General features: G+C 52.8%; 6 protein-coding genes across 6 annotated transcripts; 4 read left to right on the forward strand and 2 right to left on the reverse strand.

Moving 5' to 3' along the window:
- Positions 1 to 692: 692 nt before the first annotated feature.
- On the reverse strand, positions 693 to 2375 carry CABS01_01438 (F-box protein; the record flags this gene model as incomplete). The annotated part of the gene is made up of 1 exon (XM_060534818.1): positions 693 to 2375. One exon carries the CDS (start codon positions 2373 to 2375, stop codon positions 693 to 695), a length of 1683 nt encoding a protein of 560 aa, XP_060398007.1.
- A 182-nt stretch (positions 2376 to 2557) lies between these two features.
- Positions 2558 to 3067, reverse strand: CABS01_01439 (uncharacterized protein; the record flags this gene model as incomplete). The annotated part of the gene is made up of 1 exon (XM_060534819.1): positions 2558 to 3067. One exon carries the CDS (start codon positions 3065 to 3067, stop codon positions 2558 to 2560), a length of 510 nt encoding a protein of 169 aa, XP_060398008.1.
- A 1087-nt stretch (positions 3068 to 4154) lies between these two features.
- On the forward strand, positions 4155 to 8161 carry CABS01_01440 (RecF/RecN/SMC N terminal domain-containing protein; the record flags this gene model as incomplete). Its single annotated transcript, XM_060534820.1, has 4 exons — positions 4155 to 4185; positions 4247 to 4340; positions 4401 to 7359; positions 7415 to 8161. The coding sequence occupies 4 exons, from the start codon at positions 4155 to 4157 to the stop codon at positions 8159 to 8161; spliced, it is 3831 nt and encodes a 1276-aa protein (XP_060398009.1).
- A 1122-nt stretch (positions 8162 to 9283) lies between these two features.
- CABS01_01441 (TFIIE alpha subunit) lies at positions 9284 to 10622 on the forward strand (the record flags this gene model as incomplete). Its single annotated transcript, XM_060534821.1, has 3 exons — positions 9284 to 9390; positions 9442 to 9537; positions 9599 to 10622. The coding sequence occupies 3 exons, from the start codon at positions 9284 to 9286 to the stop codon at positions 10620 to 10622; spliced, it is 1227 nt and encodes a 408-aa protein (XP_060398010.1).
- A 685-nt stretch (positions 10623 to 11307) lies between these two features.
- CABS01_01442 (uncharacterized protein) lies at positions 11308 to 13227 on the forward strand (the record flags this gene model as incomplete). The annotated part of the gene is made up of 3 exons (XM_060534822.1): positions 11308 to 12172; positions 12237 to 12416; positions 12470 to 13227. The coding sequence occupies 3 exons, from the start codon at positions 11308 to 11310 to the stop codon at positions 13225 to 13227; spliced, it is 1803 nt and encodes a 600-aa protein (XP_060398011.1).
- Positions 13228 to 14347: 1120 nt separating this feature from the next.
- CABS01_01443 (MAPEG family protein) lies at positions 14348 to 15114 on the forward strand (the record flags this gene model as incomplete). Its single annotated transcript, XM_060534823.1, has 4 exons — positions 14348 to 14382; positions 14492 to 14649; positions 14756 to 14930; positions 15030 to 15114. 4 exons carry the CDS (start codon positions 14348 to 14350, stop codon positions 15112 to 15114), a joined length of 453 nt encoding a protein of 150 aa, XP_060398012.1.
- Positions 15115 to 15187: the final 73 nt, after the last annotated feature.

Raw genomic sequence — 15187 nt, forward strand, 5'->3', positions numbered from 1 at the left:
ATTCAGATTGGGGGTTGGGGCTTACAGGACATTGTTGTTTCTCGGGTTTTCATGTTTTTGGGGGGAATATGATTTAACAAAGCCTTTTTATCATCTGGCTTTACAGCGGGTGGTTTATGAGAGGAAACGGCCAAACGAACAACACAGCTCAGCCCAAACGGCTTGAGAGCATGGGACACGTGGAAGGTTGGGGTTTTGCTCAACGAAGAGGAGGTGCCGAAGTCATCTTTATCCATCCATAGGCTCAAGCGCTCAAATAGCATCTATCACACAGTATTGGTCGAGGGGTGGGTGATATGGGCAACCCCTCCTCGGCCAAGCGTAAATGGACAAGACAAATCTTGCTCACCTCATGTTCTCGATATGGCGATAAGCTCCGAGGTGCAAGGCCCACCAGAATGTAATATCACGATCCCGGCTAAAAGGTTGGGGGAGGTTTGTTCATACACAGACGGAGAGACCATAGCTCGGCCCCGCTGTTTCGGGGTCAAACCAAGTAGCATGGCGAGAAGTACTTGACGAGAAAGAGTTTACGGATATTCAATGATATCGTTTTGATGAGACAAAACAGGCAGACCATGTACTCCTCGTAGTGACATGATGATCGCTTCGCGCTTAAACCATAATTCAAGGGGGTCATAACAGGTAGTAGCACCCAGCTCTTAGGAAGGCTTCCTCCACAACGTGACAGCTCAAGATGCCCCTGCTGCCTTTCTCTCCTTGGCCACGTCTCTAGCACCCCCATCAATCCCACTGGCTACCCCCTGGGCCGAGAGCTCTTCGCTCAGCAGCGGAATCCGATCGGACTGCGCACCGGCCTTTATGCTTTCTTCCATGACCGTGTTCTCGTGCTTGTAAGCCGAGTTGAGGTTGCCACTTGCTCCGTCTTGGCTGTTTGTGAGGTGCAGCTCGCTCGGCGCGGACCCTTCGGGATTCGGCGTCATCAGGGGCGACTGGCCGCCCATTTCGGGTGTGTTCTGCCACTGTTTGACCTCGGCCCTCAGTGCTTCGAGCTCCTTTTGAAAACGTGTACCAAAGACGTCGATGTAGTAGGTTGCTCCATTGTACACGCTCCAGGTGAAGACGATGGAGAGGAATGCCGCCGAGGCATACCTGCTCATAAACCACAGGGGGCAGGGAAGCATGGTGAGTACCGCGTACGAGTACTGGATCAGCATGAAGGCAGATTCTTGCAGGGCGTCTGGCAAAGAGAGAACGACTTTCCCGATCCAAGTCTTGGAGTATGACTTGCGCAGCCAAGTGAAGGATGTCGGCCGACCGGCAGCAATCTTGTCACGCCGACGAACAGTAATGAAGAAGTAGTAGGAAAGCTGCCAGATAGCGTAGGGAACAGAGCTCCAGGCAAGCATAGAGACGATATTTCCGTAGCCTCCACTTGAGCCAGCAGGGGAGTGTTTCAGAGCCCAGATGGCAGGTAGACGACTGGCCTGGAGATCTGCTGGCCACAGGTGGACTATGCAGTGGAGCGTTGCGCAAGGCATGATATGTATAAATAATGAAGTGACCTTGTCGAAACTGTGGAAGACGAGCGAATTCCTCCACATGATGATCGCTACAGCGTTATTGCCGAATGCGAGACAGTAGGTGGCTAGGAAAAGTCGTCTCGAGCCAGGGAAGATCCAAATGCTGAGAACGAGGAGCAGGTTGACGAAGTAGCAAAGATCGGCGAGGAAGTAGTGGTATCCCCGGCGATGGTAGGTGAAGTATCGAATAGGCATGAAGTACAGCACTTGGACGGTGTACCACAAGTGAAAGTACTCGGGCCATCCGCCCATGAGAAGACCACTGACGAAGATATTCATGACGCCAAAGATGAATGAGACCTTCTCACGCATCGTGACCACCCTGGTGTCGTTCCATTGCTTTCCCAGCTTGTCGACGCTGGTGCGCATCCGCTTCCTGTATCTTTCTAACTGCTCGTCGGCGGTAGGGACGCGTCTCCGCCACTCGTCGACCATGCGCTCACGCGCGTGCTGGCTCTTGTTCTTAAATGCATCCCTGGACTTGCGGACCTTTTGCGTCTGGGCAGAGAAGCCTTTTTGCAACTTCTCCAGCTGCTGTGGGAGAGCAAAGTTGTCGAGAAGATCGAGTACAGAGATGCGGTCGAGGGGCGGGAAAACGTCCCAGTCCTCCTGGTAGGAACTGCTGCCGGAGAAGGACCCGTGTCTCGAAAGCTTGGGGCTCCCCGAGTTCACAGGACCAAGGGTCGGGGTATGGAGACCATCGTGGTCGGGAGGAGAACCGCTGAGGGCGGATTGTGTCTCGGTGTGGTCGGGAGTGAAAGCAGCCTCGCTGTCCGTTTGGGCATCCTCGCCTTTGGCGCCAGGTACATCCACTGGTTTTGATTCTTCCATCTTTGACAGGACCTGAGACGGTCCGGATGAAGTCTCGGTTTGATTGTCTTAGTTCTCTGTCGGTCGTCTAAGGTAACGTTGAGCCACATGTTAGTCTTTGTGGGTGAATTCGTCGGTCCATGATGGAGATATACGCATTTGCAGAAACGAAACGTGAGGGATACAGGAGTTGAAGGGAGAGCTCACCTATTTGAGAAGTTCACCAAGGCCAGGCCATGAATTTCAAGATCCCCGAGGCTGGGAGTAGGTTTTCGACAATGCGCCTGATAGACACAGCTTGGATGAGGCAAATGCAGGAACGAGTTTGGTGCTGACGGAAGATGTCTTGTAGAAGAAAGGTGTCGAAAGCAGCAAGGGCACGGGATAAGGTAGCGCAGGCTTCGACTAGTAGGTACTAGGTTGTCGATGGTGACAAGCTGCACGGTAGTTTGGCAGCGTGACTCGGAGATGGGAGGGCGGGGTGGGCACAAATGACAAGAAGTAGGGGGGTTGAGGAGGGTGGAAAAGAGTAAGGTAGGTCTGGAACACGTTGAGGATGCTGGCGATGAATTACACGTGTTGACTGATTGACCGCCACTGTTGATGTCGCAAGACTTTGACTGGCTGCAGCTGCAGATGTATTTCTTGCCTGGCGACGGGGAGCTGGACCAACATTTCCAACAGGGGTCGCTCCGTGATACGTCACAGGGCATAAGAGCTCCGCCATCTAAAGCTTATCGGGTGATCCGCATCGCGCTCTCCAGTGTCAAGAACGGGACGGTCTAGCACCAGGCAGTTTCACGCGTTGAAGCTGGATCTGTCCCTGACTTCTATCTTTACGTTAGCTTTCCTGTTGCTTTCATGGCCGTAACTAAAACTCGAGAAGTCAGGTTACACTGCTGAAGGGAGGCAAAGCTATAGGTACCTATCCAGTGTACTCCATATGTGTCTTTGACCAGGTATGCACTGAACACAACGGCACTTGGATTCGAGGACAAGTGGAGACGGGAAAGACAGACAGGTGGACGCGACTTCAAAGTACCTTCCTTACCAGGCTTTTGCTACGTAGTAAAGTCTTGTGAAGTCTGCACTCCATACCTACTCCGTACTTCAGTGGCTGGGCTGCCCATGAAATGTGCAGGTGTTGCTGGCTGCTTCTCTGGTTGGTTAGAACAAAAAAAAACTCCCAGTGGCTGCAGCTGACATCTCCTGGGTATTGGGTACTGCTATCTACCTAGATACCTGGCATCCGTACACTTCCGGCTAGTAGGGTACCAAGAGAGGTACCCACGAATACCTAAGGTAAGGTAGGTAGCTAAGGTAGCACTTAGTTGCAGTCTCCGCTGGGTCACGTGAGATGTCGAGCCACTATCTGCTGCTAAGAGTGGCTTGCGCTCCCACCAGCGCGTAGCAGCCTCAAGTGTGTGGCCCGTAATTATTTGCCTGTCGCGTCAAGGTGCAGCAGCACTCAGACGCGCGTGGGGAAATCCAAGTAGACTCAACCACCGCGACCTCACTGTCGACAGACAAGATACCATCCCTTCCGAGTGCTTCTTCGCGATGCGCCAGGCCAGCTCGAGGCCCTCAACACTCGACTTGACTACTGCTGTATAACGTAGTCCCTGCCTACACCTCGACCAATCTAGTACCGCTTTCCAGGCCTTGGCCATCCGCCTCGACCTTTTCCCCCCTCGTCTTGCGCGCCGCATTGCGTTTGCGACGAGCCGCGACCCAAGCCCACCACAACCGTACACCCAGTATCAATCCTCGTCGCGTGCCTAGCGACAACCCGTCGACAAGATGGGAAAGCTCATCCGCCTAGAGCTTTTCAGTATGTCCAAGTCCAGCATCGTTTTCCATGTCTTTCTCGCGTTGACCATGTCACCCCATAGACTTCAAGTCCTACAAGGGCCATCATATCCTCTTGTTCGGTGATTCCTACTTCACTTCCATCATTGGGCCTAATGGATCCGGCAAGTCAAACTCGTGAGTCCTCCCCATCGCATACGCTGCCTTGACTTGCAATTAATGTGCATATTTCGACAGCATGGACGCGATATCCTTCGTGCTTGGTATCAAGTCGTCGCATCTTCGATCAGCCCATTTGAAGGACCTGGTCTACCGTGGCCGCGTGCTGAAAACCTCGAAAATAAACGACGACGGCTCTGCTGAAGCGAATGGCAGTAATGGTCACTCGAACGGCGACGGAGACGAGTTGTCGCAAAAAGCCTCCAGGACCGATCCAAAGACTGCATGGGTCATGGCTGTATACGAAGACGATGCCGGTGACGAGCAAAAGTGGAAGCGCTCCATCACGAACCAGGGATCTAGCGAGTACCGCATCAACGATCGTGTTGTCACAGCCCAGCAGTACAACGAAGCGCTCGAATCCGAGAACATCCTGATTAAGGCTAGAAATTTCCTTGTCTTCCAAGGAGATGTTGAGGCTATTGCCGCGCAATCACCGCAAGACCTCACGAGACTGATCGAACAAATCTCCGGAAGTCTCGAGTATAAGGCTGAATACGAACGATTGCAGACTGAAGCTGAGCAAGCTGCTGAGAACCAAAGCTTTCAGCTTCACCGAAGACGCGGCATCAACTCCGAGATCAAGCAATATCAGGAACAGAAGAAGGAGGCAGACAACTTCCAGAAGAAGACGGACGAGAGAGACGAAGCCATCGTCAAACATGCTCTGTGGAAGCTCTATCACTTTCAACGTGGCATGGATGAGTCTACTGAGCAAATTCACGACCACCAACAGAACTTGCAGGAGTTTCAGCGCAACGTCGAATCCTTCAGACGGAAACTCGAAGTCGCCCAGAAAGAGCAGCAAGCGGCGGCAAAGGATGTCAATGGAGTGGAAAAAGCCATCAACGCCAAGAAGCGCGAGTTCGACGAATTGGAGCACCGGCTCATCCCCATTGACGCAAAGATTGAGGAAAAGACCCGCAACATTGAACAGGGTCGCTCGCGAATGGAGCCGGTGCGTAAAGAGCGCGACAAGCAGGCCGAGGTCATCAAGGAAGACGAGGCCCGACTCAAGACAACCGAGAAAGCCCAGCAACATTTCGAGAAGCAACTCAAAGAACGAATGAAGAAGCTGGGCAAGGAGCTCAGTGACGACGACCGCAAAGAGTACAACTCACTTCGCTCACAGGTTGTCCAAAAGGTCGCTGGCAACCAAGGCAAACTTGACAATCTGATCCGCCAACAAAAGACTGATGAGGTCACCGTTAATACCCTCAAGGGCAAGGTTGACACCCTTTCGGCCGCCCTAGAGAAATACGAGGGTGAATTGGAGACTCTCGGTGAGCGCAAGTCATCAACCGAGGGGAACATCAAGGCACTGTCTCAGGAAATCGACACGAAAAAGAAGCAGTACCATCAAATCCAGTCTGAGCGTGTTAGAACCAGCCAAAGACGCACAGAATTAGAGGAAAAGCTTGAAACTGTGGCCAAGCAACTGCGGGAGGCCGATGATGGGCGCAGACAGAATGACAGGGAAGCCAGGATGAAAGAAATGGTCAACAACCTGAAGCGACTCTATCCTGGCGTCAAGGGAAGGATCGGTGATCTCTGCAAGCCCAAACAGAAGAAATTCGATGAGGCTGTTGGTATTGCACTGGGCCGCGACTTCGATTCAGTCATTGTCGACACGGAGAAGACTGGCCACGAGTGTGTTCAGTACCTGAAGGACCAGCGCTTCCCGCCCATGACCTTCATTCCTCTCGACAACATCAAGGTCAACGCGGTGAACTCGGCCATTAAGGGCATCTCGGGAGCCCGGTTGACCATTGACACCATCGACTTTGATGCTGCCTACGAACGTGCCATGGCATACGCCTGTGGCAGCTCTGTGGTGTGTGATAATGAGAAGATCGCAAAGGTCATCTCGTACGAGAAGCGTATCCCTGTCAAAACGGTCACTCTGGACGGCTTGGTCATCCACAAGACGGGTATGATGACTGGTGGTCGTGGTCCTCAGGACAAGGGTGGAAAGAGGCGTTTCGAGAACACTGACTTGGAGCCTCTGAAGAAGATGGCAGCCAAATACAAGGAGGAAATCGAGAAACTTCCCAAGTCTGGTCGGCGTAGCGCTGCCGAGGAGTCTCTCCAGATTGAGATCCACGGCCTCGAACCCCGTCTGGCCGCTGCCAAGGCTGAGCTGGCGCACTTGGAAAAGAACTACAACTCGAAGAAGAGAGAGAGGGACAACGAGGAGAGGCAGCTTGACGAGCTCGACCCCAAGTACGAGGAGAAGAAGGCGGAACTCGAAGCCACAAAACGAACGGTCAAAGAATTCTCGGATGCCATTGCACAAGTGGAGGATGAGGTTTTCTCGGACTTCTGTAGGAGGCTCGGTTTCAGCGACATCCGGGCTTACGAGACAGAACACCGCGATATGCAACGGGAAGCCGACGAAGAGCGGACCAAGTTCGAGGTGCAAAAGTCTAGGTTCCAAAGTCAACTCACTTTGGCACGTGACATGCATAGCAACCTGGAAAAACGTCTTAGGAAGCTGCAAGAGACTCTTAAGGGGGCTGAGCGCGACCTACAGAGTTATCAACGGGAGAAGTCAGACATTGAGGATTCCAGTCACGAAATTTCTGACGAGCTCGATGCGCTTAGCGAAACGCTCGAGGAGTACCGTGGCAAATTGGAAGAGAAGAGCCAAAAGGTCTCCCAAGCCAAGGCTGAAGTACACAAGCGAAGCAAGGAAATCGACGCCAGGCAAAAAGAAATCAATGCTCTCGAGACTGTGGTGCAGAAGAACAGCGCGGGCAAGTTTGCTTTGCTCAGGCGATGCAAACTTGACCAGATCCAGGTGCCTTTACTCGAGGGCTCGCTTGACAACTTGCCAAATGAGGACAATATGCTGCGGCAAGATGCCGATGCCATGGACGTCGATGAGGAGGTGGACGACGAAGACATGATGACGGCTGCTCTCGAGAACCATGGCATCGAGATCGACTACGATGCCCTAGACGAGGAGATGAAGACGGTAAGCAAATCCTTTCTAACGAAGCCTAGTGAATATTTGCTGACACTCAATGCAGTCTGATGATGCCAGTGTCGAGGAGAAGTTGCAGGATAAGATTGCATCTCTGGCCTCAGAACTTGAGAAGCTCAACCCCAACATGAGGGCGATTGAGAGGCTCGAGAGCGTCGAGTCGAGGCTGAAGAACACGGAGAAGGAATTCGAAGACTCCAGAGCGGCGCTTAAGGCGGCCCGCGATGCGTTCAATCACGTCAAGGCTCAGCGCTATGAGCTGTTCAACAAGGCCTTTACGCACATCCAAGAACAAATATCGCACGTTTACAAGGACCTGACTCGATCAGAGGCGTACCCTCTCGGTGGCCAAGCGTACCTCGATATTGAGGAAGACACAGACACGCCCTACCTTTCAGGTATCAAGTATCACGCCATGCCGCCGCTGAAGCGGTTCAGAGACATGGAGCATCTCTCCGGAGGTGAAAAGACAATGGCTGCTCTCGCTCTGTTGTTTGCGATCCACAGCTACCAGCCAAGTCCGTTCTTCGTATTAGATGAGGTCGACGCTGCGCTAGACAACGCCAATGTCGACAAGATCAAGAAGTACATCCGCGAGCATGCTGGACCCGGCATGCAGTTCATTGTCATCAGTCTCAAGACCGGTTTGTTCCAAGACAGTGAGAGCTTGGTCGGTGTTTATCGCGATCAAGAAGTCAACAGTTCTAGAGCGCTGACTCTTGATGTAAGTCCTCCACCACAACCAATTGCGAGTCCATCACTGACTATCAAACAGCTTCGAAAGTATGCGTAAGACAGGAGACGGCGAGATTTTTTGAGGCATATACAAAGGAGAGGATGAACCTAGTACATTTGGGCGATGCAGTGTGGGTTCTCTGGGGCTCCCGGCGCGGGAAGTAGAGGAACGAGTTACGATACCAGCTCTGCGTTCTTGGGGCTTTTCGGTAATTTTGATTTGGAGGAGGAGAGTGTAAGTCAGCTCTCTACAGCTGCCTCATATCCTGAATCCCAGCTTGCTCAGGCGGTTCAAGGGTAGCTTCGCGGCCACGCTCAGAACCGGCAGGGCCGTAAATGGAGTTTGGACTGTCACACGGCCGGTGGAACGTTGAACTTCATGTCAATGGATGGTTTCTCTTATTCTAGCGTCTATTCTTCCTGCTGATTTGGCTGGAAATCAAAGGGTCTGCATTGCCGTGTTCCGAGTGATCTCTTCTCCATGGCCTGCCTTTCTGAGTGAATGATAGACGGCATCCTTATTGTCAACTGGTCCGGCACGCCTATCGTATGAGAGCGAATCGTTGTTTGAGGCAAATCTACGAAGGTCCTACTTCAGACTCGAGATATTACGTTTGCAGTGCTGTTGCGTATTTCGTACTCCGTAACTAACTCTGTGAGGCACTGCGGTACTGTTCCGCGAAAGTGCGCTGTGCTCAAAGTGGATGCCTGTAAGACCTGCAAGGTACGGGGTAAGGTACTTACGAATACCCCGTACGCTACCGATACCTAGAAGAAGCTGGGTAGACAAGAGCTAGGTACCTTGCCTTACAACCTGCGGCTACCTTAGGCCCGCCCCAGAGTATCAGCGTGTCGCCTAGATCTTTTCTCCAAAGACAAAGTGCAATTCGACTACGCAGTTGTGAAAGACGGCGCAATCCCACCTCTGCTTTCCGCAAGACAATGTCCTTAGGCTGACCACTTCGAGACTTCTGCCTTCGACCGAATCGAAGTAAAGACAGGCCTCCTTCTGCCGGTGGCAAGCGCATGCGCAAGTGCAAGCCGCTGCTGCTGAAAGCCCACCTGCCATGGACTTCACTTCCTAAGCTCGCCAAGCAAACGTTCTCTCGGCCTCACCACACCTCAAAGAAAGCATCATCACTCAATATTTCCCTGCGAAATTGGACAATCATTCAACAATATGGCGCAGCCTTTGGATCTCGCAAAAACTCTCGTCAAGTCTGTTATGCGCGCCTTCTACGAAACGCGCTTCATTTTGATCATTGATGCTTTGATCATTCACTCTGCGTGCGTCTGCCGCTCTTGCTTTCCAGCACGACATTTGCTAACTTGCGACAGCCTCCGAGACGATGACTTGGCGTATCTGATGGCAACGAACACAAAGGATCTCCACAAGGCGTGTGGAAAGCTTAGAGAAGACCGATTTCTAGCTGTGTAAGCCTTGCGCCTGAGTTCTCTCCTGCGATTCCAGAGACTGACAACGGCGACTACTTAGGTACACGAGACTAGAATATCGAGAAGATCCCAAGAATCCCGAGGCGAAGCCACGTCCTGTCAATCGAACCTACTACTACATTGACTACCGCCAAACGATTGACGCCATCAAATGGCGTGTATACACAGTCGACAAGCAAATCCAAGGCACCACGGTGCCGGCCAGCGAACGCAAGGAATACTTCTGCGGACGGTGTAAATCAGAATGGACGCAAATGGAGGTGCTAGACAACGTTGGCCCTACTGGCTTTGTCTGTCACCGGTGCAATGGTCCGCTTACGCACGATCTCGAGCGCAACTCCACAGGCCACGAGCAGTCGACACGACTAAATAACCAGTTCAAGTTCATCACCGAACTGTTGCCGCGCATAGACGAGATGATTGTCCCAGATAATACCTTCGATATCGCAATCAGTAAAGCCTTACCAGTTGTCCGCGACGCCAGTTACCAGAGCGTAACCACCATCCCTGTTTCATCCTTGCAGCCAACATCAGTCAAGGGTCTCGATAATGTTGGGCCCAAGTCTATGTCAGTCAGCATCTCAACGGCGGACGGACCCTCAGAGGCTGAGAAGGCAGCGGAGAAGGCCCGCAAGGAGAAGGTCGCACAGCAAAATGCACTTCCTTCGTGGATGTCTAACAGTACGGTCACGGGCGAGTCCTTCTCTGCCGAGGCCAATCCAATGCCCGCCACCAAGGTTGAGGAGGTGGATGACAAGGGGGCTTTGTCAAAGTCAGCAGATAATCCGGAACATGCAGAGCTGGATGACTACTTCGCCCGCCTCAAAGCCGAGCAAGAGGCTGAGGCAGCACGAGCAATGGAGGAGGAGGAAGATGACGACGATGATGAGGATGAAGACGCCTTTGAAGATGTCACACCGAGCATCGCAACTCCGGCGCCGGCTATCAAAGCTGAGCCCTCGCCAGAGTCTGAAGGAAGAGCAGTCAAGAAGGTCAAGGTGGAAGCACCAGCGGATGGGGATGACGGCGAGAGTGACGAAGACATGGAGTTTGAGGATGTCTAGAGTTACGAGGAAGACATTGAAGCATCAAAGTGCCTTGACGAAGAAATGGCCTGAAGAGACTCCGCACGACGACGGAGGAGTGGCCGAGGGTTTGATGAAGGTTGGTGGTATTGCCCGCCGCCCTTTGCATCTCAAGTTTTCTTCTCTCAGGCTCGCGGAAGCATCTCGTTGTTGTAAGAATGGGATACACAAACGGGAAATACGTAGAGTGCCTGGCAAATGGAGCACGAATGAGAAATTCTTCCTTGGACCAGAAAGGCTAATTCAGAAACATATCTGAGGAGAGATTTGATGGCAGAAGTACGTGATGCGTGCTAAATCATATGGTACAGGGACGATGATGTCAGCGCCTTGACTTGAACGAATCGCCGACAGCGCGCAGCGTCCGAAAAATCATTTGCTCTTCCCTCCACATCAACCCCGCGACAAGCTTCAGTCGCATTGCAAGTGCAGAGCAAACCCTCCAGCCGTTTCAGCAGGAGAACCAGTCAAGGGCAGTGGGGAAGTACTCTCATTCACACTCTGCCAACGACATCCACATCGCACGAATGACAGCCACTGAACGACAGCCACTGAACGACTTACAATGCATTCATATCACTCATGACCGAACAAAAGGCCGGCCTTCTCGCATTACCATAGTCGTTCTTTGCAGCAACTCACGCGCCAACTCTGGCTAGGGGCTATGACAGATCTCGATTTTCCCTCGATCTATCTCCTTCCCACTCACCTAGAGGCGGATCAGCTACATGAGCTCGAAGGAAGAATCCCGAGTCTGACATACGACATTAGCGAGGCCGAGATCATTGTCGGCAACATCTTCAAACGAAAGAGGGCACTTTTTGAACTCAGGCGAAAGAAGGTACTGACAGATCCGGTGGATGCAGCGGCTGTCGCAGATGCGCATCTCGTCACGCCTAGGAAGCGCAAGAGGGCATCTTCTAAAAGTGACAGCGACTCTACCGTGTACACGGAAGATGGACAGAGGTTTGGATGCGGCACATCGCAGTTCGTCGGAACATCGTCAGCTCCTGAGGAGGCCGCCGGCAATACGAACACTGTCACAGTCGTGAAGCTGGCCTGGCTCCAAGATTCGTTTGCGCAGAACAAGGTACTCCCGCTTCATGACTATGTTCTCTATATGGGCATTAAGAAGGAGGAAGACCGCGCGCCTCTCACTATTATGGGAAGTGACATATTGTCCCGCGCTGCCGCCGACAGTGCGTCTCAAACACAGGGCGGTCTTTTACCGCAGAAGAAGAAGGCGCAATCTCCTACCGGGATGCACCGGTCAGTGCCTTCGTTGATCAGACAGACAACTTCGGAGAACGCCTCAACACTGAAGTTGCCACCTGTTCCCCAGTATCTCAGAACGACGTATGCTTGCCAAAGATCTACGCCCGTTGATCCTCCAAATGCAGCATTCATTGATGGACTCAAGACAATCAGAACCATACGGAAACTAGGAGGCGACCAAATAGGAGTGAGGGCGTACTCAACCTCGATAGCTACAATATCGGCATATCCTCACAAGATAGCCAGTTCGCAAGGTGAGCACACAATTGCTGAGAGGAACTTCGATCAATGCCTGGCATATTTTAATGTTCCATATAGAAGTTGCGAGGCTACCCGGCTGCGGCGCTAAGATCGCCGAGCTGTGGCATGAGTGGAAAGAAACTGGTAGGCTTCCCGAGGCGGATGAAGCCCAGGCGAACCCCAAGTTTGCCGTTATACAGGTATTCTACGATATTTGGGGGGTCGGTGATGCTACGGCTCGTGATTTCTACAGCAGAGGTTTGTGTTGCTGCCTCCTTGAGCCAGAACATGCTGCTGACCAGCATTTACAGGATGGCGAGACTTGGACGACGTTGTCGAACATGGCTGGGCAAGTCTAAGTCGCGTGCAGCAAATTGGCGTCAAGTACTACGACGAGTTCAAGCTTAAGATACCTCGAACTGAAGTCGAGTCCATCACTGACACGATCCTGGCTCACGCCCGCAGTTTTCACCCGGACTTTCAGCTTGTCATTGTTGGCGGCTACCGGCGTGGCAAGCAAGGTAGTGGGGACGTCGACGTGGTGATAAGTCACCCGGATGAGTCTGTCACTTTTAACTTTGTCGACAAATTGGTCATGAGCCTGGAAAAGACTGGGCATATAACGCACACCCTCGTGTTGAGTAAACATAATAGCGAGAGGGGTCAGCAGCCCGTCAGCTGGAAGGGGAACGAGTTTAGGGGAAGCGGCTTCGATTCACTCGACAAAGCACTCGTAGTTTGGCAGGAACCGGGTACGAGTGGAAAAGGGCCGCAAGAGAGGCCGCACCGGCGGGTAGACATCATCATCAGTCCTTGGAAGACGGTTGGATGCGCTGTCCTGGGCTGGAGCGGAGAGACGACTTTTCAACGAGACCTGCGCCGGTATTGCAAGCAGCGGAAGAGCTACAAGTTTGACAGCAGTGGAATTCGAAGCCGGCTCGACGGTAGTTGGGTCGACCTAGAGACCAGCGATCTCGGGCCGGCCCCGGACATGTTGACAGCCGAGAGAAGGGTTTTCCAGGGTCTGGGCCTCGATTGGGTTCCTCCCGAGGACAGGTGCACCGGCTGAATCGTTACAGAGCCTGAGAAACATTGAATGGACCTAGCACCGGTTGACCCGACACTCTGGAACCTCGCCTACCGTCACCGGCGCCTTCGGAAGTGGCTGCAGATTATCTGCCTCCCGAGTCCTTGTCAAGCTCGTGGTAATAGTCCTGGGTACGGATAGATATCGTCGACCCCAGAGATCCTAGGGGCCGATCACAAGGCGAAGCCGGTACTAAAATTGCGTGCTAACTCCCCGTCAGCATCTTATTGGGAGAGAAGAGCTGCCAAACGGGCAAAAGTCCCGAAACGCTACCAACCTTAATCACTTATAAGAAACGTACGTCTGGGCAACAGCGCAGGGTTCAATGTAAGGTAGTGTCATTATGGGAATAACTTCACTTTCCTTTTCACACATTTGTCGTTGGAATCTCCAAGGCAGCACAATGATTCCGTACGCTGCGGAAGAATCTCATGCACTTTCTTCCTCAAGCAAGCAATTACTAAGGTGAGTCCAAAGTCCGCATCAAAGTCCGCACAACGGGACGTCAAAACAGCCCCGCTCACAGCTCGCCGGACAGACAGTGATTGGTCAATCGCAGCCATCATCGGCAATCGGGCTCAAAATGTGGCCGTCCTCCACCCCTGAGATGCCCCGACAATCCTATTCTTTCATCTTCCAAGGGCTACGCCCAACCACGAGGTACACGCATTTGTATCCGCCTACACGGAAAACATGGCAGGCTCGGTGCCACGGCACGACAGTCTGCCCAGCCTAGAACACAAGGGGGCTCAGGGTACGATTAGGTAGCCCGGGATAGAGAGCGGAGCGGAGGACCACCTCAATTCTTTTGGACCTGAACATGGTCCCATGGAGAAAGAAAGCCCGGACCAAAACGTCTGGCGTCTCGAGCTAAACGGACACGACCCCCCAGGCAAGGACACGTTCCTGACGTAGCTTTAAGGTCGCATACTAGTAAATATAAAGACTATGGTCATTGCGTAGCCGTTTGCCTGTCAATCCTGTACACACAACCAAGTCGCATCCCGCCAAAACTTACTTTGATCAATTGCATGAACACCCAGATCAGTAATCCAGCAAGCTCATTCTAACCACCTCTCCATTCAATCACCCTATTGCCATCATGCCTCTCACTCTCCAGGTCCCCGACGAGTACGGGTACGTATTGCGGACTCTCTCTACCTCTCTTTTTCCCTGTCTTCCCTCTCCACAGACAGAAGCAGATACCTTTGAAGCTCAGGGTAGCTAACCAAATCCCATCCAACAGCTACGTCCTCCTCGTCGCCGCCTCAACCTTCTTCATCAACACCACCCACGTTCTCTTGACAAGCAAGTACCGCAAGGCCAGCGGCCTCGTCTACCCGGCCCCCTACGCCTCCAACGAGCAGGCCGACAAGGACCCCAAGGCATACCAGTTCAACTGCGGTACGGTTTTCCTCCTGCCTCTTCTGCCCCTCTGTTCCCTTCCCATTGAAGCAGACAGGGAAGGAATAGAGAAGCCGGAATCACTAACGGTAACGCATAATCACAGCACAACGCGCCCACGCAAACTTCACCGAGAACCAGCCCTCTTTCCTCGGCGCCCTTCTCATCTCCGGCCTCCGCTTCCCCGTCGCCAGCGCCGTCCTCGGCGCCGGCTGGACCCTGTCCCGTATCCTTTACGCCTTTGGCTACACAAGCGGCGCTGGCCCCAAGGGCCGGACTCGGTGCGTTTTTGCCCCCAAGACCTCTCTCCTCTCCGCCTTCTTGAAATTGGTCTCTCCAGCCCAGAGAAACTCTTTGCTAACTCCCATGTGAATGCGCAGTGGCTCCATTGGTTCTTTCCTCTTCGACACCGCACTCAAGTTCACGTCCACCTACACCGCTCTCGCCATGATTATGAATTGGTAAAGGAGACTTTGCACCTTGGTACGCTGTCTATGGAATACGATCCAATCTCTTGCTTTACTAGCCGCTGTAAAAT

Source organism: Colletotrichum abscissum (assembly GCF_030869225.1).
Source record: "Colletotrichum abscissum strain IMI 504890 chromosome Unknown Scaffold_3.1, whole genome shotgun sequence".
NCBI lineage: Eukaryota > Fungi > Ascomycota > Sordariomycetes > Glomerellales > Glomerellaceae > Colletotrichum > Colletotrichum abscissum.